At 42.8% G+C, this 27,643-nt stretch overlaps 2 protein-coding genes and 1 long non-coding RNA gene across 3 annotated transcripts in view; 2 read left to right on the top strand and 1 right to left on the bottom strand.

Moving 5' to 3' along the window:
• The first annotated feature begins 2,682 nt into the window (after positions 1 to 2,682).
• LOC143500316 (uncharacterized) overlaps positions 2,683 to 27,643 on the top strand; it is a 55,421-nt gene continuing 30,460 nt past the window's right edge. The window contains exons 1-3 of the mRNA XM_076994402.1: positions 2,683 to 3,408; positions 3,580 to 3,683; positions 7,541 to 7,651. Of these exons, the coding sequence (XP_076850517.1) occupies positions 3,651 to 3,683; positions 7,541 to 7,651 (144 nt within the window). The 5' untranslated portion in view covers positions 2,683 to 3,408; positions 3,580 to 3,650. The remainder of the gene's footprint in view (positions 3,409 to 3,579; positions 3,684 to 7,540; positions 7,652 to 27,643) is intronic.
• Positions 14,818 to 16,607, top strand: LOC143500314 (uncharacterized). The gene is made up of 3 exons (XR_013126745.1): positions 14,818 to 15,095; positions 15,446 to 16,186; positions 16,353 to 16,607. It is a non-coding gene; the product is annotated as an uncharacterized LOC143500314 (long non-coding RNA).
• Positions 22,747 to 27,643, bottom strand: part of LOC143500312 (myomegalin-like) — a 7,647-nt gene continuing 2,750 nt past the window's right edge. The window contains exons 5-12 of the mRNA XM_076994399.1: positions 27,626 to 27,643; positions 27,321 to 27,440; positions 27,061 to 27,153; positions 25,702 to 25,812; positions 25,479 to 25,616; positions 23,180 to 24,672; positions 22,952 to 23,086; positions 22,747 to 22,795 (exon numbers count right to left, since the gene is read on the bottom strand). The exon at positions 27,626 to 27,643 is cut by the window's right edge and continues 117 nt beyond it. Of these exons, the coding sequence (XP_076850514.1) occupies positions 24,499 to 24,672; positions 25,479 to 25,616; positions 25,702 to 25,812; positions 27,061 to 27,153; positions 27,321 to 27,440; positions 27,626 to 27,643 (654 nt within the window). The 3' untranslated portion in view covers positions 22,747 to 22,795; positions 22,952 to 23,086; positions 23,180 to 24,498. The remainder of the gene's footprint in view (positions 22,796 to 22,951; positions 23,087 to 23,179; positions 24,673 to 25,478; positions 25,617 to 25,701; positions 25,813 to 27,060; positions 27,154 to 27,320; positions 27,441 to 27,625) is intronic.

Below are 27,643 nucleotides of genomic sequence, written 5' to 3'. Positions count from 1 at the left end.
ACATGAGTGGATGCTTTAGGGGTCTTCAGTCAAGAATCCTTAAAAGAAATCAGAAAGCCTTGTATGTACACTGTCAGGCACATTGCCTTAATCTGGTGTTAGTTGAAAGTGCAAAGTCGAACATTTGTTTTGTCACCTTTTTCAACTTAGTTGAAAAACTTTATGCTTTTGTGGCCAACTCATCCAAACGACACTCTGCATTTATTGAAATGCAGAAGACAATGTACCCTGATCAGCGTCCACTGGAGCTGCAGAAGCTGTCAGACACACGGTGGGCCTGCAGAGAATCTGCCCTTCGCACTCTGAGGAAGGTCCTCCCAGCTGTCATGCAGTTTCTTGAGGAAATGACACAGCAAGATCCCCCAGACTCTTCAGCAGGTGATGCAATGATCCTTCTCAAGAGCATCAACTTTGAATTCTTCCTGTGTCTGGAGATCACCTGTCTAATCTTCCAGATGACTGCAATGGCTTCTGATGCATTGCAGCAGAAAGACATAGACCTGGCTGCAGCATACAAAATTGTTGATGGAGTTATTCAGAAGCTGGCCCACAGCAGAACAGAGGAAGAGTTCGAGAACATGTATAGACAGGCTACAGAGAAGGCTGCATCAGTGGGCCTCGACCCCCCAGGTGAGATTCCTGCTCAAGCTAGGAAGAGGAAAATGCCAGCAAAGTTCAAGGTCATTGCCACAACAGCTACTGCTGACCACACTTTCCCTACTTTGCAAGACTACTACCGCGTTAAAGTGTTTTATGTTTTTGTGGACACCATGACAAAAGAGCTTCAGAGACGCTTCAAAGGAGAAGATAACTCCACATGGGAAATGTTGAAAGCCCTCCACTGCCTGACAGTCCCAGAGAACTGGAAAACAACAAAAATTCCAATAGAAGCACTGCAAGCTGTGAAGAAACTCTGCCAGTTCTATGACATTGAAGAAGAAGACAAATTGCAGACAGAACTAAAGGTCTTCCATGCTTCATATGTATGCCCCTCACCAATCAGTGTGGCATCTATTCTTTCAGTGGTCAAAGAAAACTGCACATCTGGTTTTCCCTAACTTGACTGAGCTGCTGAAGATATACGGCACACTTCCCGTGTCTACTGCAACAGTGGAACGATCTTTTTCAAAGCTGAAGCTGGTGAAAACAAAACTTCGCACCCTTTGCACAGAGGAGAGGTTGTCAGAGCTTCTTTTACAGGCAATTGAAAAGGATATTCCAATCAACTACAGTGAAGTCATTGACATATTTCGGAGCATGGGCAACAGGAAGTTGCTGTTATAACTGAAACAAAAAAATACTACTTTGTTACATGCACAGAGAGACAGACAGACACGCACGTGCACACACACACACACACACACACACCCTTCCTCTATTCTCTTTCTCCCATTAAAAATGTTAAGTTTATACATGAGTTTGAGTATCAATTAATAAAAACAGGATGGAACATTACATGTTGAAGTCATGTTTGTGTCAAAACAAATGGTTGCATTTGTTTTTTAGAAACCAAAACTACAGCTGTGAAATTAAAATAAAGAGGTGTAAGAATTGTTCCATTTTTGTCCAAGGACTCCAGGAAGAGAAGCCACAGTTAAACAGTCCAGTGTCTAATGGGGATCTGAATTCAACTTAATACATTATCTTTCTATGTCCTAAATTAATGCAGAGCTTGAATTATAGCTTAGTGGATATAGGCTGTACCTCCACCCCTCTTTTATTCTTGTCCTCCCATTAATGTTCCCCTTTCTTTTTACGAATGTGCAACTTGATCTGTTTAGTTCAGTCAGCCTGCTGTATCCTTTCTCAGCACAGAATCTCCTACAAACAATCAGTCGTATGGCAGGTCACAGTGCGCCATGTTTAATCTTAGTTATCTTTGCATCTTATCATGATCACATAACACTTATTTTAATCAGCCACTATCTCTCCCATGCTCTTTTTAGTCACTTCAATATCAGAACAATACAGCGTCTCCACCAACCCCCTCAACAGTAGCTGTTCAATGTACTCAATCAGGTAAATATAGACTATAGATATAGACTACTTTTGCCCTCTATCAAAGATATGAAATATGGACAATAATATGATATGTTGTGATTCCATGTTATATTATTTATGAATAAGGGTTGCTACAAATCAAACTGTTATATTTCAAGGTATGTTTCTGTATGGTGTTTCAAATTTGTGCTCCATGTGCCCCCTTTTCACTTTGAGCACCTGCCCCTCCAAAGGTCTCTGCACGGCCCTGCTACATTGTATTGCATGTCACAGTTTTTACACTATAAGGAATTTTATCTGGCAGAGAAAGGGTTAAAAATATTTGTGTACTGGCACAAAGGAATTTGCATCACAGTGACATTTCCTGCCCACATGGGAAGAAAAATGGTAAGTGCTCTAACAATTTTCAAGGTTTTTTTCCAAATATGTTTGTCCAAGTTGTGTGTGTCACTCAGTGAATGCAACTCTGTTCCTCATTTTGTAAGACTAATATTGAGTACAGTCAAAATTTACTTTATATACTTATATAATTATATTTGTCCTTGATCTTGTATACATAGCTAAATTTTACAGTGAGCATCTGTTCCTGGGGTAGACCACAACTTAGCCTAAATTTGCAACCCTGTTACTGCATACCAATTTACATCTAATAAAGAAAAAACTGCTTTCATATCTGAGCTTGACGAATCAAACTTTTTGATAACCTGTAGATAATAAATATATGATTTAAAATGATCAAATTGAAGATCAAATTTTCAGAAGTGACCACCCCTGAAATGTACCAAAATCCTGGAATGACCCTTATATCGCCACATTGAAAATGCCAATTTTTCTTCAGCTTGCTCCTGACTCGCCTTTTCTGCCTCTTCTCCATTTGTGTCGTGCGTCACTGGTGTTTGGGCGCACGTGTAACAACACTGGCTCTGATTGGCTACCATAACGCTGCCTTAGCCAATCGCTTACTGACTTGTTAAGTTAAACAGGTGTTACACCGAGAACTGTGGCCTAAAAGTGGACCTGACCACCCAGGGCCCAAGTAGGGAGAGGGGCCCATGAAAATCCTGATAATAGTTTTTTGTGATGTTTTTATTTTGGTGTTTAATTGGGCCCTCTAATTAATTATTTATTAATTAATATTTCAAATATATGGATAACATCAACTGAGGGAATGAACTTTAGTCTCAACATATTGAACATTCTGGGGCCCCCTCTTGGCTGTGCAAAATGGTTTAGTCCGCCCAACAGCTACCGGCAAGTGTAACGTCAGTGAGCCCAGATTGAATGACCTGGGGGCTAGACATCATGCTGCCCAAAAAGCACAAATCAGGTTATCAAAAGAGGAAAGAAAGGAAGGAAAAAGAAAGAATGCAGAATGAGGGGAGGCAACTGTTGACAGCTTTCCCAAAGGTGAACCGAGTTTGCTTCTTATACAAAGTCCAATTAAAGTTAACGTAGTCCACTCAGACAGCTGCTGCTGTTTGTATGCTCACGTGAAGTCGTTAGCTTAGCTAGTTGCATGCGGCTGTAAGTATAAAGACAATTATGAGCCGGCTAACGTTAGTTGTCAACATTAACCAGTTTCAGAACAAACGGTGGTGCTGGTGCAGCAGCAGGAGCAGCCGTGGCCAGTCCTGACGGCTCTTCTGAAGATGAGCCTGAGGTTAGAGATGAACAAAGACAAGGTGAGATCATTGTTCAAGTATTCAAGGGCGAGCTCCCCCCTCCGACCCCCCTTATGTTGGTATGTTGGTTAGAGAGAGAGAGAGAGAGAGAGAGAGAGAGAGAGAGAGCGAGCTGCTGACTGGTAGAATTACTGACTAAATGTGAGTTGTTTACCTTAAGTTTAAAGTAGGTTAGCCTTTTGGCTCAGTGCGTGTGCTATAGCATATTGTCTACTAACACAGCAGAGCTGAAAGTGAAACTTAATAAATGATCCTCCTAGCAATATTTCTGCTGTATATATCAACATGTAAATAGCCTACCAATATCACTGTAGTAGGTTCAAGTGCACACTAGCAATGTATTATTTTTGTCTGGTAAAAAGCCTTAGCATTGCAATGCTTTGCTGTGCTTAAAAGCTATCAGTGCTCAATGAATTCATGACGTTACCAAAGCCAATGAATAATCATGTTGATCTCAATATCAATCAAAATTATGATTATGATTTTTGCCATACATTTTTGCCAGAGAGTGTGAGAGAGAGAGAGAGAGAGAGAGAGATGTAAGTGGTGAGAACATAGAAATACAATGAGCTATTCCTCTCCTATGCTTGTAGATGTGTTTGAGAGTAGTGAGGAGGTTGGGCAGAGAGAAAAGGAAGGACCAAGTGAGGGAAATGCAGAGGAGTTGATGTCAGAGGATCCAGGACTGTGGCCAGACAAGCTAACTGCTCAGCAGAGAGAGACTCTAGTTTGCAGACTGGCTAGTGAAAGTGTAGACCTGACCAAAGTGGCACCCAAAGACAAGGACGGCAAAGCATTCCCTGACCATCTTCAATATGTTAAGTCGGCCAGAGGGCGTGAGAAGACTAGGAGGGACTGGTTGATCCACAGTGACAGCACAAAGGCTCTGTTCTGCATCTCATGCCTTCTGTCCTCACATGAGCAGACAAGGCAATCAAAAAGTGCACTGAACAGCAAGGATGGACTTACGTTATCAGACATTAAGTGGCAAAAAATGTATAGAAAGTTCCCAGAACATGAGACACACACTCCCCATGAGCAGTGCTATGTAAAATGGAAAAGCCTTCAGCACTCATTAGTGGTGGCCACAGGAGTAGATGGGCACCTTCAAAAACAGTTCCAGACAGAAACAGAGAAACATACCAAGATCTTAGAGAGGCTTTTGGATGTAACTCTTCATTTGGCTTCAAGAAATCTTGCATTCAGAGGCAAAACCTCAAATTTGGATGATGTCCATAATGGCAGTTTTCTTGGAACTCTTGAGTTGTTGCCCCATTATGATCCCTTCTTACATGAGCACTTAGAAAAAGTAAGACAAAAAACAATAGGTTTCCCACACTACGTGTGTGAACCCTAATAAGAAAGGGTCACGTTTAACTCACTACCTAAGTCCAGACACGCAGAATGAGTTTATTGAGCTCTGTGGCAAAAGAGTGCTCAACACTATCCTGAAAGAAAGAGAAGATGCAATATATTACTCTGTCATATGTGACTCAACACCAGACATATCTCATACAGAACAGAACATGCTATTGGTAAGATATGTACATCACGACAAAGAAGACTGTGGTGTTTGAAAGATAGTTGAGAGGTTTATCGAATTAAAAGATTTTGACAAAAAGACAGGCCAGGAAATTCCCAAATTGATTCTAGAAGCGTTGCAGTCCAATGGCACACCTTTACAAGAATGTAGAGGACAAGGATATGATAATGGAGCCAACATGTCTGGGAAGGTGAAAGGAGTACAAGCTCAGATTTTAAAAGTCAATCCACTTGCTACATTCTCCCCCTGTGCTTCTCACACGCTCAATCTGGTTGGTGTCCATGCGGCTGAGTCATGTCCAGAGGTTGCAACATTTTTGGGCTCTGTAAACCGTCTTTATAATTTCTTCAGTGCTAGCCCAGAGCGATGGGCAACCTTGAAAGAAAAGACGGGATGTTCTCTTCATCGTCTCTCTGACACTCGATGGAGTGCCCGCATTGCTGCAGTACGAGTTGTGGCAGCTCACTTGCCCTCCACCCTTGAGGCACTAGAATGTCTTAGCCACCTGCAGTCTGACAAGTGAAGCAAAGTCCGAGGCAAATGGTTTGATCAGTTATTTTAAGACCTTTGGTGCCATCGTCCTTCTTAATGTGTGGGTAAAGATTCTGCGGTGGATTGAAAACCGAAATGTGAGGGTTACACTCACACAGACACAAGCAGGAACCCGGAGTGACAGCTAGAGGGGGGGCGTAGCCCTACGTAAAAGCGTGGCACTTTGGAGAGGCCTTAGAACCAGTATTAATTTTGACAGCAATTTTTTATTTAGTTTTAATCTTAGTCTTTTGACTAAAATGACATTTAGTTTTAGTCATAATTTAGTCATTGGATTTGTTTTTAGTCTAGTTTTAGTCGACTAATTATCAAAAGAATTTAGTTGACTAAAATATTAATATGTTTTAATTTAGTTGACTAAAATATATAAAATATTAATGGTGTAATAGTCATTATATACACTTGCACAAAATGAAACATGAAAATGAAAAAACTAATTTCCAAACAACTTTATTGACCTGAACTTATAGTTATTGAGCATAACAATAACAAAACATTGATGACCAGTAGGCCCGCTCTCCCTGAAAACATATGGAGTTTGTTATGAACAATGCATATTACATTCTATATAAAACTGGGTGCCGTAAAAACAACAATGCCATAGCCTGCAGATGTCATTTCATTTGTCGTATTTTTCCCGACATCATCGTCCCACATGGTTTACACACTGTCTTCTTTTTCTCAAAGTCAAAAGAGAAGTGTGTCCATATATCGCCTCTTATCTTTCTCCCTGCTGACATTGTCGAGTTAACTTCGAGTTGAATTTCATGAGTGACCACAGTTCACAGGCTGGTATGGTCTTCCAGGGTTCTGTGCGATGTGAAGACGTTAGTACTGATTGGACAGTTATCCGGTTTGTCCCGCTACTACGCTAAAGTAGTTACGGTTGGATCTCTTATAAACTTATCCCTACCTTTCTCAAAAGCTAAATCAGATCTGATTGAATGCCGTCGCTGGCCAATATTTTCGTCTAGTTTTTATTTCGTTGATGAACATGTCCATTAATTCTTTCTCTCCCCCCCTCTTTTCTTGGTCCACCTAACCCCAATAATTATCACTTTGCATATTGTTATCACTATATTATACAGAATTGTTATAATTGTCATTTGATCTATACATAAAAACAAAGTTGTCCTCCAAAGATGGGGGGGTGGAGGTGGGCCATAAAAAAAAAAAAGTCCATTAATTTTGTCATCGTTTTTATCCCTTCGTATAGTTTTTATTTAGTTATCGTCTCATTTTTTCGTCATGAAAAAAAGGTTCGTTGACGAAAACTATGACGAAAATTATTCGTCAACGAAATTAACACTGCTTAGAACAATACTGTGGAGCTCTTCAGTACTTCTAACTGTTCAAACTGACTGTACATCTTAAATGTAATAATTTTTTCAAGTTATTGAAAATTGTAATTTATTACACCAATTGCTATTTATTTTTATTATTTTTTAAGTTATTACATAATGTGTTCACACCTCATATTTTTGCAATTTATGCAAAACCACTTCTCTCCTGAGTCAGCTTAAGTGATTTTGGCTGAAATTTTGTGGTTCCCACTGAGTGAGTGTGCTAATGTGTTGCAGCCCCCAACATGTAATAAAGACAAACACACACACACACATATGGCCACCTAAATAACACAAAATCCTAACAGCTGATGAATATTTAATTAGGAGATTATCAGTGAGCTGTAATTAACATCATTAGTTAAATCTCTCTCTCTCTTTTACACACACACGCTCTTCTCTCTTTCTCTCTCTCTCAGGACTACATGAACATGGTGCGGGACCTGGAGCAGGACCAGGCACCAGGAGGAAGTGACATCACGCTGACCAAGCTGAGAGAGAGGCTGAGGGAGAAGGAGAAGGCTCTGGAGGTGCAGTACCTCCTGCCACTCCATCAGTCACCGCTGCCATCCTGTTGAAGCAGCCTCAATAACCTCAGTGTGTGTGTGTGTGTGTAGAATGCGCTGGATGAGAAGTTTGTGGCTGTGGAGGAGAAGGAGAATGAGGTCCACATGCTTCAGCTGAGCGTCAGGGAGAAGGAGAAAGAGGTGGAGCGCCTGAACAACCTGCTTTTACACATTGAGGAGACCATCAATATAAGCGTGTGTGTTTCTGTTTGTGTGGGTGTGTGTGTGTGTTTGAGGCAGAGAGAGGGAGCAAGAAGATTTTCGAAAGTCAGTTTTTTTTTTTGAAAACACAAGCTCTTAACAGTGCACTGAGGAGGGAGAACCAGCTGAAGGTGTGTGTGTGTGTAGGAGTGTGTGGAGAGACATAACCAGGCTCTGTCAGCATGCACAGCTGAACTGCAGGACCTGCACAGGCAGCTAAGTGATGCCCGGAAACCTGTCAGCACGGCAACCGAGGACACACCCTTAGAGACGGCCAAGCTGCGAGCCTCGCTGGCTGAGAAGGATGCCGTCATTAACGTGAGACCTTTGACCTTTCTCTCAGACCTCAGGATTAAACCTGAGGGTGTTGACGGCCGTTACTCCCAATGATAGGGCAGTCATGGCCTGGTGGTCAGGAAACTGGTCTTGTGACCGAAGGGTAGTGGGTTTGATCCCCAGACCTGAGGCCATGACTGAGGTGCCCCTGAGCAAGGCCCTTAACCCTCAATGGCTCCCTTGTATAAAAATGAGATAAAAAAAAAGTAAGTTGCTCTGGATAAGGGCGTCTGCCAAATGCCATAAATGTAAATGATTGTGCACGTGTGGCACACGTCTGTGTCTGTTAGAATACTGACTTCTGAAAGCTCATTAAAATATTAGCATTAATATTCTAATAATTAGCATATTGGCGGGACTGGTTTGTGTCGGGGCTGTTGCCTGGTTAACCATGTGTGTGTAGGGATGCACCGATTCACGTTTTTCACTTCCGATACCGATTCAGATATCTGAGGCTTCGCATCGGCCGATACCGATCTGATTAAAACAGTGCTGAGTAAAACAGTGCTGAATCGACTTAAAACATTGTTTTTTAAACACAGACATACTGAATTACAAGTTTATTGAAAACTCTGCACCAGTACAGCACACTTAAACACACACAAAACATGGACACCCACCACCCATCCCATTACTGTAGCAACCACAGGGACTGGCCCGACTGCTAGCCAACGATGCTCCCCAGACGCTAGCGGTCCATGCCGTAAAGATAAGAGGCTACCGCTCTCTAATGTTAACTGGGAAATCAGTACTGGGTCAGGATTCAGTCCTGGGATGGTCACAGTCACACCCCATGACCTCTGACATTTGATAAGGTAGCAGTCTGGGGCACTGGAATGCCAAAGGAATTTAACAGGAATTTGAAACGTGAACTGTTGTCTATTTTCAGGAGAAAGTTGACGACGTTCAGAGCGAGGTTTAGTGATGGGACATCTGAAGCTAGGCTTCGAAGCGTGTACCGAGTAAAAAGGGGCGTGTCCGATGAAGCCCCGCTTCGGAGCTTGTGTTAGATTGAGCAAAATCACGTGATCAGTAACAAACGAGGCCTCGCATTACATCGGCCACGTCATTGCTTCATTTTGCGTATCGTTTTTCAAAATAAAAGCGCTATGAACCCTGTTGCTTCGTGTTGTAGAAGGTGGTTAAATTTAAAATCTGGAACGTTCTAAATTCTTTTTGTTTGATCAGGATGTACATCAGATTCACACATCAAAAACAGACTAAAAACCATTGGAAGAGGCAAACCTTATTTGTAATGTTAAAAACATTTTACATTTGGCAGACGCCCTTATCCAGAGCGACTTACATTTTATCTCATTTTTATATAAGTGAACAATTGAGGGTTAAGGGGCGCCTCAGTCATGGCCTCAGGTCTGGGAATCGAACCCACGACCCTCCGGTTACAAGACCAGTTCCATAACCACTTCCCTTCCCTAACCACCAGGCCATGACTACCAAACCAGATCTAGAACCCCCAAGAAGCAATTATTTAAAACACATTTTGTTTTTTTTTTAATCAGTTTCTAACTCAAAATATTCAGTCTGCCTCAACAACCACTCAATTCCCAATATAGTAAAGTACAACATATCTTCATTGTCAAATACGTTCATGACATACAAGAAAACCCAACACAACCACTAATGGTCAAGGATTAGATTGGCTACAAATCATTTTAATAATTAAAACATGACAATTAAGTATGATTTAATTGATTCTCCTGTTACTAAACATGAGTTTGATGGAAACTTTGTGACAATATTGCATTTACAAATTTTTGAAAGTATGATCCAACTGAATGACGAGGCTGTTACAGTTTCACCAGCAGATGTCACTAGTGAGTGATGAATGAAGCCTCGAGTAATGAACCTTTTTGCAAAGCAAAGGGTTGGAAAGCTTCATTGCTTCAAGAGGCTTCATTTGCCCATCACTAGCGAGGTTGCGGAAGGGAGAGGCGCCCACAGCCAGGACAAGCTGAAGGGGGAGGAGAAAGATACAGATGAGGAAGGGAAGAGTGGGGAGTACAGCATCGCATACCTAATCTTAACTTGTGTGCTGAGAGTGCTTTTGGCCAGTCTTAATTAATAAAACACTCAAAATGTGTTCAAAATGCATGTTCCAAATTATTATTATGCACAACAGTTTTCAACCTTTGCATTTTTATAAAGAACAAAAAAATGGTCATTTGTGAATTTATGTGAAGGTAATGTATATAATGAATTTGTGAAGGTAATGTATATTGATATTTAAAAACTAGTACGTTAGGCAGGAGGTGCGCACGCGAACACACTGCTTGATGTTTAGTCAAAGGGACCCAAATGCCAAACCATAAACAAATATACACCAAGGGTTAAACACGAAAAACCGAGAAAAAACGCGGAGAGAACTCGACGCGCGGTAAGTACTAAAAACAAGGAAAACGAAACACAAATCTTAACAACTGAAGAACGCGGATAAACTTCAACGCGAAAACGAGAGAGAGAGGTAAGTAAACAAAAAACGTCCGGGAAAAAAACGACTACCTGACCAATAATGGCGAAATACAAAACCCTAGCTGAATGAAAACAAAAAACCGGACAGGAAGAATACAGCGGGGGGAAAACTTGAGATGGGCCAAAAGGCGCAGGAGATAAAACTCGAAGATACAGGAGAAAGTGAAGAGAAAAACACTGAAGAGCATGAATCGGAGAACGAAACCCACGATACCGGCTGACCGCCTGAAAGACCAAACAACTCTGCGAAGAAAACCGGCTGCGGGTCACGTACGCTGATTGCGAGTTGTGGAATGCGAACGCCCTCTGGTAGTCATGGCATGTGTGGAGGAGGGACCTGCCCTGACAGAAGACCGCTAGCGCCCTCTGGTGGTCATGGGCGGGGCAGCGCTGGGGCCCGCTCTGACATTCTGTTTTATATTTGAAACTGTTGTGTATCAATTAATTATATGCAGTGCTTGTTAACAGTGATGTCAGTAACGCGTTACTTAGTAACGCGTTACTCTAATCTTACCACTTTTTTTGGTAACGAGTAATATAACGCGCTACTATTTCTAGTCCAGTAATCAGATTAAATATGTGGTAGTGTAAAGAAACACCCCTCAAAAACAGGGGAAGGAACATTTATCTGACCAATTTTAATGTTGCTTTGTGTTCCACGTTTGAAAAGTGCTGGAATTTTGACTAACGTCGCCTACTTTAAAATGCTTGAAATTGTAATGGTATTTCGTTTCCCAAGCTGTCTGACTGAACTGGGGTGGGTTTCCCGAAACGTTCGTAGTGCTAAGTACTTCTTAACCTCGTACGTTTCATAAGAGGTTACGAAGTACTTGGCGCTACGAATGTTTCGGGAAACCCACCCCAGTTCGCTTGTATTACGTTTACAAATAAATTTACAAATAATACCGCGCAGCTACACAAACGTAATGTCAGGAGATACTGTAGCGACTCCTACTCCTCACGGCGAGTCTTGCCCTTTAAGTGACACTGGGGGGGCGGAGCCTGCGCGCGCCAGGGTTGCGTTATCAATAAAGTTTCCCTCCTCGGGATTTTTGGATTAAGCAGTTTCTGCCTCAGTTACCGAACCTGCTTCAATACATTGTTACTGTTAAAAATGCACTTCCAATAAAGTGAGTATTGGAAAAATTTATTTTGCTGCTGAATGTAACTATTAAAGTAACTTGTAATCTAACGTAGTTACTTTTAAAATCAAGTAATATGTAACGTAACTAAGTTACTTTTAAAAGGAGTAATCAGTAATCAGTAATCGGATTACTTTCTCAAGGTAACTTAGCCATCACTGCTTGTTAATGCATCTTACATTGCCTTACAGTTCCTCAACGATGAATAACTAGGCAAAAATGGCTTATAACTCAGAAAGACTGCAAAGCAAGACTGAAATACTTTACTGAATAACAAGTATTTGTATTTGATTTTCAAGTAAAAAATGCTGCTGGTAAGTTCCCTATATATCCCTATTTCTCTTCCCCTCTATAGCCAATCACACCATCATAAGTGTCTATATGATGCCTGCCCTCAAGAGGCCTGTGCTTTCCTCTCCACAACCACTACTTTTGGTAATTCTTTCATAGCTAGCCTTAGCACAGCTTCTAAAACCAAACTCAACTAACGAGACTGGCAGACATAGACTATGAAACAAGGAACTGGACATTGAAATAACTGAGGACATGTGGCTTAGAGCCTGAAAAACACAGTTATCCACTACAAATTCCTTAATCTGGCGAGACTTTCTTCATTCGACTTCAGACGTAGTTGGGAGAAAAACAATGGGGAAAGTGGCGTGCTTACTTAGCTAATAGGAAGAATAGCCCATGTTGACTCCTGATTTAAATATGACCTCACATCGTGTTTTATTTATTTTTTATTTATTATAATTATTTTTTTCCTTTTGTTTTTTTGTGTTTTTTATATTGCAACCCTCTTACTACATGGTTAAATGTATGCCTTGAACTTAAAAGATGTTTACAAATAAAAAGTAAAAGTAAAAAAAAAAAAAAAAGAATATGTGGATTTGGTTGAAATACATAGAGTTGGTGACTGAGTTGAGAGACCTGAAGTGTTCCACCTATATCTGCAATCAATTTCAAATCCCCTTATTCATAACCCTTTATAGCTTCTCTGAGAGGGTAATTGCAACCTAATAAACCATCATTGTCCACCTTAATTGTGTCAAGTCAAACAGGGGCCTCACTGCATTAAAGGAGATAATTTCAGGCGAAAATCTTCATTATGAACATGGAGAGCCATGATGCAGATTGTACTGTCCTAACAGTCACTAAATTATGTCATCCATGTTGGTCTCCCTGTTTACTAAGGTCATACCCTGCCCCGCTTTTACTATGTGCATCGTGCCACCAGTTCTATATGAGCATCACCAGCAGATATTAAATGTAAATGTGCCATATTTTGTCAATTGTGATTTTTACACCGCAATCAAAATTTGTCCTCCGCTTTTTACCCATCTGTGCAGTTAGAACACACACACACTAGTGATTACTAGGGGGCTGTGGTGCACACATGCCCAGAGCGGTGGGCAGCCCTAGCCCGGTGCCCGGGGAGCAGTTGGGGTTAGGTGCCTTGCTCAAGGGCACCTCAGTCATGGCCTCAGGCCTGGGAGTCGAACCCACGACCCTCCGGTCACAAGACCAGTTCCCTATCACCAGGCCATGACTGCCCCAAAAACTTCCTGTATTTACCTGCTGTACAGCTAATCAGTTTCTAAACCAGAAAATCCTTCCTGGGAGCAAAGGCTGTGCCCAACTTAGCTGGCACAATTAATGCATTCTCAGTGCCACCAGTTCCATATTGATTTACCTGCTGCACTATCAAACACTCCCTAGCCAAGTATATCAATACTGTCCTCACTGGCGACTAAAGTAGGCTCACTGCTACTGTTAATGCATGCTCAATGCTGCCAGTAATATATGTGCATTGTGCACTACAACACACATTGAATTCAATTATCCTAATATTTTAAATACTGTACCACCATAATATAACCAACCACTCCATTGGAAACTCTGTCTATATTATGCATGCCCTCAGCTAGCCTGTGCTTTCCTCTCCACAGCCACTGATTAGACCCTTTAAATGTGAAGGTATTTCAACATTTTAAGAATTTTATCTTTACATTTCTCAGAAAATATTATTGAACATAAAATCCGATCCAGCGATTGGTTCTTGCAGGGGGTTTTGAAACAATGTCATCCAGGATCAGCTTTGCGGCACAGCCAGGTGTCGTAAATCAGCTCTGAGACTGACACTTACGAATTGCTCCTACACTTCGCTTAAAGTGAGACTGAAAGGCTTGATAACTAACTTTTAGTCTCAGCTTTTAACTAAGAATTATTTTAGACATAAGTCAATTCTTAGCAGCATTCTTAGGAGTAATTCTAAGAAGTTTGATAAATACGGGCCCTGGGCCCGTATTTATCAAACTTCTTAGAGTGGAATTTTGGACTTAAGTGCTGAAAAATTCTTAGATTTGCTCCTACTCACAGAGTTAAGTGTAAGTGCCAGTTATCAAAACTCTAAAGTATAAGAATCACTCTTACTCTCCCGAAAAGTTAAGACTGCTCCAGAGGACTTTTAAGTTGTTAAGAGTTGCCACCAGGGGGCTGAGATGGCACTGAGAAGACAGAGACGTGTCCGAACCTTCCAAGAGAGGAAGAATGTCTTGGAAACGTTTGATGACTTTCAATTAATCAAACGATATAGACTGGAAAGAGCAGGAATCATCATTGTCACAGACTTGGTGAGAGATGTCATCTCACCTTCAACTACATGCAGCAACGCCATCCCAGCTGAATTAAAAGTAGTGCTGATGCTTCGTTTTCTTGCTACAGGAAAAATGCAGCAGTGTAGTGCTGATGATTTGGGACCATCCCAACCAACAATTAGCCGAGTCGTCATGCAAACAATTATGGCACTTACAGCGCCACACACTGTAACCCTTTTTATTGACTTTCCAAACAACACCCCGTGTCATCCAACAGAAGCAAACCCAGTTTATGCAGATAGCTGGATTTCCAGGAGTTGTAGGTACAATTGATGGCACTCACATAAAGATCATTGCTCCCAGCATTAATGAGGATGTTTATGTGAACAGAAAGAGGTACCATAGCATCAACACTCAAATTGTGTTTGATGCAGAATACAACATTTTAGATGTTGTACCCAAATGGCCCAGGTCAACCCATGACGCTCGGGTTTTTAATGAAAGCGCCCTGAACCAACTTTTTGAAACAGGACTTGTGCCACCTGGATGTCATCTCTTAGGTGATAAAGGATATCCTTTACGCCGGTGGCTGCTCATGCCGTTTTTCAGAGCAGTGACGGAAGCCCAAATCAACTACAACAGGTATGTTTATTATTTCATCCATATGTATTTTCTTTGTGAATAATACTAATTTAGCTATAGTGTTATGACCCATTCTAGGCTATAGGCCACAACAGCGTCCAAGGTGACAAAAATAATTATTTTTGATACTGAATAAAGACAGCACACACGGGTTCTACTTATAGCGTGATTGTATTAGATACATTGTATATATTAATAGGCTTTCAGTCAATATATTTATAATCATATAAAAAAGAAATACTTATGCATACACCAAACAACTCTGGTATTATTTCAGAAGTGACGTATGCCAACATAATAAACAAACCCCACACTAGAAAGGAAATACATCTACATCTAATCCCAAACAGAAAACACACAAATCTATCTCCCTACCAACAAACAAAGACAAAACCAACCCAAAACAACATGGCAGTCACTTCCTACTAACCAGAGGGGAGGGAGGAAAATGAAGGACAACACAGAACACCACATAACAGGTAGGATCACATATGAATACAACCTTACTAAAACAGCCACGCCAACAAGTCAGGCCAATGCAACACAAAAGTCTGCACAATGTATCAAACGTGCCCCCAAGCTGCCACTACAGCTGCTGGCCTGTAGTATCTGCCTTCCCTCCTGTCTGCTGTCCTTATATCCTGTGGCCGTCCTCCTAGGGCGGAGCAGCATCCCAATTAGGAGAGAGGTTTGCACAAATCCCGGTCTGGAACCTGGATCCACTTCATTCCTGAAACAGAACACGTATGCATCCCAGCAGTAACATAACAATAGCTATAGCTGTAGCTAATTAGTTTTATTGAACTCCTCTCACAGGGCACACCGTACTACACGAAGTGTGGCAGAGAGAGGGATTGGCCAATGGAAGCGCAGATTCCACATTTACATTCTGAAATTCGGTACTGTCCGGGAAAAAGTATGCCGAATCATAATGGCATGTGCAATACTGCATAATATTTGCAAGAAGCACAACATCCGTCCCCACCCAACACTGGAGAACCGTGATGACAGTGATGGAAATGGAGATGAGAGCCCCCCTGCCAGCACACGTGATGCGACAGGCTTCAGACAACACTTTGCAAACCTTCATTGTAGGTACATTTCAATTTTATGTATAAATATGCACAATATTTAGGCATTAACATAAGCATGGGTTTAAGTTATTTGTTCTTCCTTTTGTTTTTTTAGTGCAAGAGTGTAATATTCATGCTGCAATTTTAATACTTTAATTTGAAGCTTTAACTTCTGCCTTTTCAGTTCTTGCATGTCATTTGGGAGCGAGTCCTCTGCCAGACCTCCTTCAGACGCCCACTCTTCCTCCTGCCATTCATGACTTGAGGTGTTTGGAAGCGCTGTCAAAGAGGAAGGGGCAGATGGAGAATCTGCGCTCAAGCCAGCAGGGTCGGGAGCACGAGCAGCGTCTTTATTACTGACGGATGCAATAATTTTGAAGTGACAATTAGCATCAGTGTTTGTGTTCAAATCTAAATAAATGATAAAAACTTTACCTTTGAGATAAGTGTTCGAATTTCATTAATGCAGGATCCTCACCCCCCTCCACTCCACAGTTCACCGCACTGTCTTCCCCCATGATACGTTGCACCACCTCACAAAATGCGCTAAGAGGCTTGCCCGGTGGTCCTCCGCCTGAATGTGATTCGGTTAGAATGTATACAGTCTCCAAAATAAATCAGAGAAAATATATGAATAACAAAAGAAAGAAGGGAAAATTATACATACTAGTGCGTCACATAGGACTTAAAGGTAGATATGAAATATTTTTATTAGGATTATTTATTAACTACGTAAATACGATGTGTTATTTCCAGTGTTGCGAATAACGCAGATAAAAATAACGGCGTTAGGTAACGCCGTCATTTTGTCAGTAACAGGATAATATAATTTATTACTTTTCCTGTCGATACAATGCCGTTGACGTTACTGGTCATTAAAAGCAGTGCGTTACTATATATTGATATACTAACAGTAATCCGAGCGGACCGCTGTCCAGGCTAGTGAGGAGTAACAGATCTCGATAGGTCACAGTTCTCGGTGTAACACCTGTTTAACTTAACAAGTAAGCGATTGGCTAAGGCAGCGTTATGGTAGCCAATCAGAGCCAGTGTTGTTACACGCGTGCCGAAGCATGACACAAACGGAGAAGAGGCAGAAATGGTGAGTCAGGAGCAAGCTGAAGAAAAATTAGCAGTTTCAAGGTGGCGATATAAACATTATTTAAGAAAATACCTGAAGTTCCTGAATGTCTACCAGACTGGGTATTTGATTTATTTAACCCTTATATGGTCCAAGGGTCTGTGGGACCCATTTTTAAAAAATCAGCTTAAAAAAATTCTACAATTTTTTTTTTTTCAAACTGAGATTCATTGGTCCTTGGCTCATTTTCTGTGAGCAACATAAATCAGAAAATATTTTCAATGACCACCCCCCCGTACCCCCCCCTTCACATTTGTATTACATACAGGGTCCAGGGTCCACGGGGCCCTGGGCTAGTCAAAGTGGGCAATCAACATTGGGTTGGGTAGTTGATAGTCGTCTGTATGACTTTAAAGGATATACAAACAAAGGACAGAGGAGTTTGGCATGCAAAGGTGAGCAACCATCAACACTTTTGATGGTTGTCACATCAGGGGTTGATTGCATATTGTCAGACAGCAGACGAAGAATCTCTATAGAGACAAAGGGGTGAGATCTGAAAGAAGCATCTTTTCTCTCAGCCCTCATTATCCCTCCCTCCTCTCTGGACCTGTGTGTGTGTGTGTGTGTGTGTGTGTGTGTGTGTGTGTGTGTGTGTGTGTGTGTATGTGTGTGTGAGTGTGTGTTTCATCCAAACATGGGGACATGATGCTATAAATGCTAAAAATGCTAAAAATGCTATAAAAGATGGCAAAGTGATTCTCAGTTCAGACTGCCTTACAGCTGCTATTGGAAGAGACAGAGGATTTTGATGGTGATTCAGAAGAAGAAATTTCAGGATCACATTTCTGAAATATCAGAGTCTGATAGTGATAATGAAAAGGAGGATGAGCAGCAGCCAGCTCCGTTAGCACCAGCCCGTCAGCAGCTAGCCATAGGACCAGCCTGTCAGCCAGCATGATTTATGATTCATTTCCTTATTGTGTTACATTTTAATAAAAAAGTAACTAATAAATAAATGAGAGCAAACTAATTTAACATATGTATTGTTTATTTTACTTGCAATTGGGCTAAATCTGCTGATTATTTTAACAAAAAATGCAATGGGTCCCCCACACCCTGCTGGACCCCAAGAAGGTAGACCACGCCCGGATCTCATCAGGGTTAATTAAGAATAGAGGTTTTATTGTTAAGTTTACTTCTGTTGTGAACAAACCAGTTGTCTCAGGTTGAGAGAATTTAATTTAATTTGATAGATGTAAATTTGAAGTAGCTGTACATGGGGTGTGTCGGATCACCCACTATGTTTAGGGCTTTCCGAGTGAGGTGGGAGTTGTGAAGGTCTTGTAGAGAAGGGAATGAGGTGCCCACGATCCTCTCAGCTGCTCTCACGCTGCGCTGGAGGGACTTGCGACAGGATGCTGTGCAGGTGCCGTACCACACTATGATGCAGCTGGTCATGATGTTCTCGATGGCTCCCCTATAGAAGGTGCACAAGATGGGGGGTGGAGCACTGGCTCTTCTCAGCTTGCGGAGAAAGTACAGGCGCTGGTGGGCTTTCTTGGCTAGAGATGTGGTGTTCTCTGAGATGTCTACACCCAGGAACTTGGTGCTGCTCACTCTCTCCACAGCAGTACCATTGATGTTCAGAGGAGCATGCTGGGAGGGCAACAACTATCCACAACTATCTCCTTTGTCTTTTCCACATTCAGAGATGGGTTGTTGTGACCACACCACCCGGCCAGGCGGCTCACCTCACTTCTGTAATGTCTCGTCGTTGTTGTTGTTGATGAAACCCTCCACAGTTGTATCATCCGCAAACTTAAAGAAGTTGGAGCTGTATGTTGGTGTGCAGTCGTGTGTCATCAGAGTGAATAGAAGGGGGCTCAGTACGCATCCTTGAGGCACCCCTGCGTTAAGCACGATGGTACTGGATGAGTTGCTGCCGACCCGTACTGCCTGTGGTCTCCCAGTCAGAAAGTCTAACAGCCAGTTACACATTTGGAGGCTCAGTCAAAACCATTAAAAGAAAAAGGCATTAAATACAAAACTAAATGACATTAAATATTTACAGATGAAAATCCTTTTTTTAACAGCAGCAATTACTAGTTAAAACGTTTTGTTTTGTATCCCTTGAGCAAAATCTATATTTTATGATCAGTGTGCAAATTCACTTTGTGTCTGTAGAACTGCATCAGAGTACCTTTAACAGGCAAGAAGACAAGCAAGAATATTTGTGAAAGCCATTTATGTTCATGTTATGTCAGTGTGCTGATCCTCAGTGGAGTCCATCCTGGGGGAGGGGCCTGCTGACCGACCACTCACTGGGCATTCAGGGTGATGTCCTAGTAGAGGAATGGAACAGAGGTGCGGTGTGATGGTCCGGCTCTCTGAGTGCAGACGAACTCATACGGACATGCACGATCCACTGAAGTTAGAACCAAAGATGTGAAGAAGAAGGTTAGGCACTGTTTCTTTGCTAAGTGAGCTGTACGGAAGCCAGGGTTGTGTGTGTGTGTGTGTGTGTGTGAGGAATCTGAGGAATTCACATGCTGTGAATGTCATGCAAAAACAAAAAAAAACACCCCCTCATGCACAGACATACACACACACACACACACACACACACACACACACACACACACTACTCGAAGGCCTTCTAGCCCAAAAATGCTGCCATAATTAGACTATAACAGAAAAGTTACACACGAGATGTCACTAATAATGCCATCATACTCCACGTCTGTTCCATATACAGTGGGGAAAATAAGTATTTAGTCAGTCACCAATTGTGCAAGTTCTCCCACTTAAAAAGATGAGCGAGGCCGGTAATTGACATCATAGGTAGACCTCAACTATGAGAGACAAAATGTGAAAAAAAATTTGAGAAAATCATTTTGTCTGACTTTTAAAGAATTTATTTGCAAATAATGGTGGAAAATAAGTATTTGGTCAATAACAAAAGTTCATCTCAATACTTTGTTGTATATCCTCTGTTGGCAATGACAGAGGTCAAACGTTTTCTGTAAGTCTTCACAAGGTTGGCACACACTGTTGCTGGTATGTTGGCCCATTCCTCCATGCAGATCTCCTCTAGAGCAGTGATGTTTTGGGGCTGTCGGCGGGCAACACGGACTTTTAACTCCCTCCAAACGTTTTCGATGGGGTTGAGATCGGGAGACTGGCTAGGCCACTCCAGGACTTTGAAATGTTTCTTACGAAGCCACTCCTTTGTTGCCCTGGCAGTGTGCTTGGGATCATTATCATGCTGAAAGACCCAGCCACGTTTCATCTTCATTGCCCTTGCTGATGGAAGGAGGTTTGCACCCAAAATCTCACAATACATGGCCCCATTCATTCTTTCATGTACACGGACCAGTCGTCCTGGTCCCTTTGCAGAGAAACAGCCCCAAAGCATGATGTTGCCACCCCCATGCTTCACAGTTGGTATGGTGTTCTTTGGATGCAACTCAGCATTCACTGTCCTCCAAACACGACGAGTTGTGTTTTTACCAAATAGTTCTACTTTGGTTTCATCTGACCATATGACATTCTCCCAATACTCTTCTGGAACATCCAAATGTTCTCTAGCAAACTTCAGATGTGCCTGGATATGGACTGGCTTAAGCAGGGGGACACGTCTGGAACTGCAAGATCTGAGTCCCTGGCGTCGTTGTAACGCGTCGCCTCCGAACACGGCGGTGACGCGCTGGTTTTAATGTGATGTGGACTCAAGTGCAAACCTCTAAAACTGAATGCTAAAAACAGCCAACAGAAACCTCCGCGATTGCGAGAAAACGAAAACAAAAACCCCGAAGGGATAACAGCAGAACGACACGGATAAGTCTCGACGTGCGACAAACCAGGTAAATAAATAACAAACGAAAAACACGCGGAATAATAATCAACGCGTCACTGAAAAGAAAGACGGGGAAAACCAAAAATACACGGAGAACAGCTCAACGTGTCAGGAGTAATATAAGAGGCAAGGGAGGGAACGTGAAGCTCAGGTGCAAGACCTGAAGCTTCTACCTGGGTTACCTGTCGGTCTGTCAGCCAGAACACTGGCAGACAAACCAACATTGAAATAAAAGAAAAACGAAACAGCAGAGAAGAAGACAGACAAAGAGAGAGGGACTGAGAACACTCAGCAAGAAAGAACCAGAGAGAATGCGAATGAGATGCAGAGAGAACAAACGGCTTGGGCTGTGAGTGTAACAACAACAAACAACTTCAGCAATGGACTGCTGAAGTTGCTCGCATTAAGTAGGCTGCAAACACCTGCAGCCTATTGCGCCTGATTGCCCCCAGGTCTAGCTCGCAGGCTCCTCCTTGTGGCGACCGGAGGAATGCGCCTGGGTCCAACCCTGACAGTCGCAGTGTGTTGCTGATGGTAGCCTTTGTAACGTTGGTCCCAGCTTTCTGCAGGTCATTCACTAGTTCCCCCCTTGTGGTTCTGGGATTTTTCCTCACCGTACTTGTGATCATTTTGACCCCACGGGCTGAGATCTTGCGTGGAGCCCCAGATCGAGGGAGATTAGTAGTGGTCTTGTAGGTCTTCCATTTTCTGATTATTGCTCCCACAGTAGATTTCTTCACACCAAGCTGCTTGCCTATTGCAGATTCAGTCTTCCCAGCCTGGTGCAGGTCTACAATTCGGTTTCTGGTGTCCTCCGACAGCTCTTTCGTCTTCAACATAGTGGAGTTTGGAGTGTGACTGTTTGAGGTTGTGGGCAGGTGTCTTTTATACTGTTAACGACTTCAAACAGGTGCCATTAATACAGGTAATGAGTGGGGGAAAGAGGAGCCTCTTAAAAAAGAAGTTACAGGTCTGTGACAGCCAGAAATCTTGCTTGTTTGTAGGTGACCAAATACTTATTTTCCACCATTATTTGCAAATAAATTCTTTAAAAGTCAGACAAAATGATTTTCTCAATTTTTTTTCACATTTTGTCTCTCATAGTTGAGGTCTACCTATGATGTGGGAGAACTTGCACAATTGGTGACTGACTAAATACTTATTTACCCCACTGTACACTACATGTATTTAACACATACCCTACCCACTACATCTCAACTAGAGTTGCTGTATATAGATGTATAACTATACACTTCGTACTATAGAGGGTGGAAGTGAACCATTCGGAACACGGCCGGTAAAATGGCTGGGATGAGGAGGGATGTGGACGGCAGAGCTGACAGCCACGAGGCAGAAGGGAAGGCCCAGCTATCATCCCAGCTACAGTGAGACCCTCTGCAGCTGAAGTAGGAGAGCTGCTCTTGGGTGAGCATCTGAGGCATTTAGTCACCAGGTAGGGGTGAGGGGTCGTGTAGGGGTGAAGAGTATCTGTAGGGGTGAAGAGTCTCTGTAGGGGTGAGGGGCCGTGTAGGGGTGAAGAGTATCTGTAGGGGTGAGGGGCCGTGTAGGGGTGAGGAGTCTCTGTAGGGGTGAAGGGTCATGTAGGTGTGAGGGGCCACAGTGGCAGAGCACAAACTCACCTCCAGGTTTCCTCTGGCTTTCTTCAGCACCCCATGAGTCATGGACACTAAGAGGAGAGAGGGGTTAGTAAGGCTGTGCACAACACCAGACTAGGGGCAAACACTAAACTCCTTCAGTGTGGGTGGGTGCTGTCTGCAGGTCAATGAGGACCTTCATGGCCTCTCTAGGTGATTTCAGGTGTGTGTGTGTGTGTGTTCCGTACGCTGGTCGATGATGATGCGTTCCATGCTTTCTCGAAGCTGGTTGGTGGATCGCAGTCGTTTGCTCCTGTGAGCATCCGCTCCTGCTGAGACAGCCGGCTCTGTAACCGAGACACCTCACTCCTCAACACCTCCTCCTGTACCAGGGGCACATGGGGGGGCAATTAGTCTTATATAAACAGAAGCTACCTAATTCTGCAGAACTTTGTGTTGTCCACTGTGTGTGTTACCTGCTGTATGTGTGTGAGGTCTCCTGACAGCAGAGTTACTCTCCAGAACAGCTTCAGGAGTCGCTCCGCCTCCTCCAGAACCACAAGCATAGAGCCTGATACAGCCTGACACTCCACAAGATAACACACCCACACACACACACACACACACACACACACGCACATGCACACGCGCACATGCACACGTGCACACACACACAAATACAAAGATTAAAAAATGAAAAATAAGATGTTAAGAAGCTTAAGTACACGTGAATATTGGAGTAACGAGCAGCAGGTGTAAGGAATCTGTCGGGTGGTCACGTGCTGTTCCTGACAATTGCCAAGACTCTTTCCAACAGGCAATTACGTCAGGTTAAAAGAGCAGCTGCAAAAACGCCTCGTCATAGCAGCAGACAAGTTTTTGAAGCTGCTGGTGCCTTCAACATCCCCTGAACAACAAGATGCAGGTCCTTCAGAGGTTTGCAGCTGTGCGCAAGCCATCCTGTCGACCTCCTCTATCCACTACACACGAGCAGAAATGGCTCCAGTGGGCCAAACAATACCTGAAGACTGACTTCAGAAATTGTTTTGTTCACCAATGAGTGCCGTGCAACGCTTGATGGTCCAGATGGATGGAGTGGAGGATGGCTGGTTGATGGACACCCCATGCAAACAAGGCTACGCGCCAACAAGGAGGAGGTGGTGTTTTGGGCTGGAATCATGGGGAGAGAGATTGTCGGCCCCTTTAGGATCCCTGAAGGTGTAAAGATGACCTCCATAATGTATGTGGAGTTTCTCAAACAGCACTTCCTGCCATGGTTCAAGAAGAAGAACCGTGCATTCCACAGCAAGATAATTTTCATGCATGATAATGCACCGTCTCATGCTGCAAAGAACACATTTGCATCTCTGGATGCTATGGGCATAAAAGGGGACAAACTTATGGTGTGGCCCCCATGCTCCCCTGACCTCAACCCCATTGAGAACCTCTGGAGCATCATCAAAATGAGTGTCTATGATGGCGGGAGGCGGTTCACATCTAAGCAACAGCTCTGGGAGGGTATTCTGTCCTCATGCAAAACAACAGAAGCAGATACCATCCAAAACCAGAGAGTTCAGAAGCTCCTTTCCAACAAGGGGTCCTATGTGCAAATGTAACATCACCTACAATAAAGTTTTGACTTGATAACTGTTTGATTTCAGATTGTAATAACCTGCTAATGCTTATAATTTCACAAATGACCATTTTTTGTTCTTTATAAAAATGCAAAGGTTGAAAACTGTTGTGCATAATAATAATTTGGAACATGCATTTTGAACACATTTTTAGGGTTTTATTAATTAAGACGGGCCAAAATCACTCTCAGCACACAAGTTAAAATTAGCTTGGCGATGCTGTACTCCCCACTCTTCTCTTCCTCATCCATTTCTGTCTCCTCCCCCTTCAGCTTGTCCTGGCTGTGGGCGTCTCTCCCTTCCGCAGCCTCGCTCTGAACATCGTCAACTTTCTCCTGAAAATAGACAACAGTTCACGTTTCAAATTCCTGTTAAATTCCTTTGGCATTCCAGTGCCCCAGACTGCTACCTTATCAAATGTCAGAGGTCATGGGGTGTGACTGTGACCATCCCAGGACTGAATCCTGACCCAGTACTGATTTCCCAGTTAACATTAGAGAGCGGTAGCCTCTTATCTTTACGGCATGGACCGCTAGCGTCTGGGGAGTATCGTTGGCTAGCAGTCGGGCCAGTCCCTGTGGTTGCTACAGTAATGGGATGGGTGGTGGGTGTCCATGTTTTATGTGTGTTTAAGTGTGCTGTACTGGTGCAGAGTTTTCAATAAACTTGTAATTCAGTATGTCTGTGTTAAAAAAAATGTTTTAAGTCGATTCAGCACTGTTTTACTGTTTTACGATACGAAGCCTCAGATATCTGAATCGGTATCGGAAGTGAAAATTGTGAATCGGTGCATCCCTACACACACATATATGGTTAACCAGGCAACAGCCCCGACACAAACCAGTCCCTCCAATACTGCCAATATGCACGCATACATACACACATACACATACCCGCATACGTATACACACCCAAGCACACACCCACACAGACAGACACACTTACTTAAAAGAAGTAGTACTGGTGTAGTGTGACTGACTTTCAAAAATCTTCTTGCTCCCTCTTTCTGCCCCACACACCCACACAAACACACCCACACACACACACACACACACACAAACACACCCACACACACACACACACACACACACACACACACACACACACACACACACACACACACACACACACACACGCTTACATTGATGGTCTCCTCATTGTGTGAAAGCAGGTTGTTCAGGCGCTCCACCTCTCTCTCCTTCTCCCACACGCTCAGCTGAAGCATGTGGACCTCATTCTCCTTCTCCTCCACAGCCACAAACTTCTCATCCAGCGCAATCTACACACACACACACACTGAGGTTAGTGAGGCTGCTTCAACAGGATGGCAGCAGTGACTGATGGAGTGGCAGGAGGTACTACACCTCCAGAGCCTTCTCCTTCTCCCTCAGCTTCTCTCTCAGCTTGGTCAGCATGAGGTCACTTCCTCCTGGCGCCCGGTCCTGCTCCAGGTCCCGCACCATGTTCATGTAGTCCTGAGAGAGAAAGAGAGAAGAGTGTGTGTGTGTGTGTGTGTGTGTGTGTGTGTGTGTGTGTGTGTGTGTGTGTGTGTGTGTGTGTAAAAGAAAGAGAGATTTAACTATTGATGTTAATTACAGCTCACTGATAATCTCCTAATTAAATATGCATCAGCTGTTAGGATTTTGTGTTATTTAGATGGCCATATATGTGTGTGTTTGTCTTTATTACATGGTGGGGGCTGCAACACATTAGCACACTCACTCAGTGGGAACCAAAAATTTCAGCCAAAATCACTCAAGCTGACTCAGGAGAGAAGTGGTGCAGTTTTGCATAAATTGCAAAAATATGAGGTGTGAACACATTATGTAATAACTTAAAAAAACTTTGAGAAAAAGAGTACAGTGTGTAAACCATGTGGGACGATGATGTCGGGAAAAATACGACAAATGAAACGACATCTGCGGGCTATGGCATTGTTGTTTTTACGGCACCCAGTTTTATATAGAATGTAATATGCATTGTTCATAACAAACTCCATGTTTTCAGGTTGAGCGGGCCTACTGGTCATCAATGTTTTGTTATTGTTATGCTGCTCAATAACTATAAGTTCAGGTCAATAAATTTGTTTGGAAATTTGTTTTTGTATATATTGCACATACAAACAATAATATTCTATAACTCGTTAATAAATGTTTCATTTTGTGCAAGTGTAAATAATGACTATTACACAATTAATATTTTATATATTTTAGGCAACTAAATTAAAATATATTAATATTTTAGTCAACTAAATTATTTTAATAATTAGTCGACTAAATTCTAATGATAATTAGTCCACTAAAACTAGACTAAGACTAAAAACAAATCCAATGACTAAATTATGACTAAAACTAAATGTCATTTTAGTCAAAAGACTAAGATTAAAACTAAATAAAAAATTGCTGTCAAAATTAACACTGGTTCTAAGGCCTCTCCAAAGTGCCACGCTGTTACGTAGGGCTACGCCCCCCCTCTCTAGCTGTCACTTCGGGTTCCTACTCGTGTCTTTGTCGTTCCCTGCGTGTCTGTCTCCATGGTTTCCCCTCGTCTGCCACGCCCGTGTCGTCATTGTCTTCACCTGTGTCTGGTTTAGTTCCGTGTATTTACAGTCCCTATGTTTCCCTTGTCCCTCATCGCGTATTTTGTGAAGTTTATGTATCAACGTGTGTGTCTCACCAACTGATCACAAAACACACACACACACACACGTTTGGTCTACTTGCCTGGTGCTTTTGAAGCTGGGCTTTGTGAAGTGCTTCTCTGGTCTTGGCAAGAATCTTCTCTTTCTTCTCCAAATTATCATACAACTCCTCAACCTGAGAGAGAGAGAGAGAGAGAGAGAGAGAGAGAGAGAGAGAGAGAGAGAGAGAGAGAGAGAGAGAGAGAGAGAGAGAGAGAGAGAGTGTTAACATAAAGGGTGGCCTATATGACACTGCTGGGGTACACATGTAAACCCCTGTAATGGTATGTGTGTGTTTATTACCTCTTTCTCCTTCTCCTTGAGCAGGAGACTCAGACCCTGGATGGTCTTGTCTCTCTTCAGAGAGTTCCTCCTCTCCACACCCAACTCACCATCCCTCTGCTCCAGCTCAGCCGAGAGAGCCTGGCAGTGACCCCACACACACACACACACACACACACACACACACACACACACACACACACACACACACACACAAGGATAAGAGTGTTGAGGTAGGACAAAGTGTTGCCCAGGGAATCAAACTTACAATCTTACGGTCCAGAGCCTGCTTTTCTAACATTTAGTTAGTCTGTGTGTGCGTGTACCTTGTTCTCACGGTCCAT

Source organism: Brachyhypopomus gauderio, unplaced genomic scaffold (genome assembly GCF_052324685.1).
Source record: "Brachyhypopomus gauderio isolate BG-103 unplaced genomic scaffold, BGAUD_0.2 sc140, whole genome shotgun sequence".
Classification (NCBI taxonomy): Eukaryota; Metazoa; Chordata; class Actinopteri; order Gymnotiformes; family Hypopomidae; genus Brachyhypopomus; species Brachyhypopomus gauderio.
This window is presented reverse-complemented; position numbering and strand designations above follow the sequence as displayed.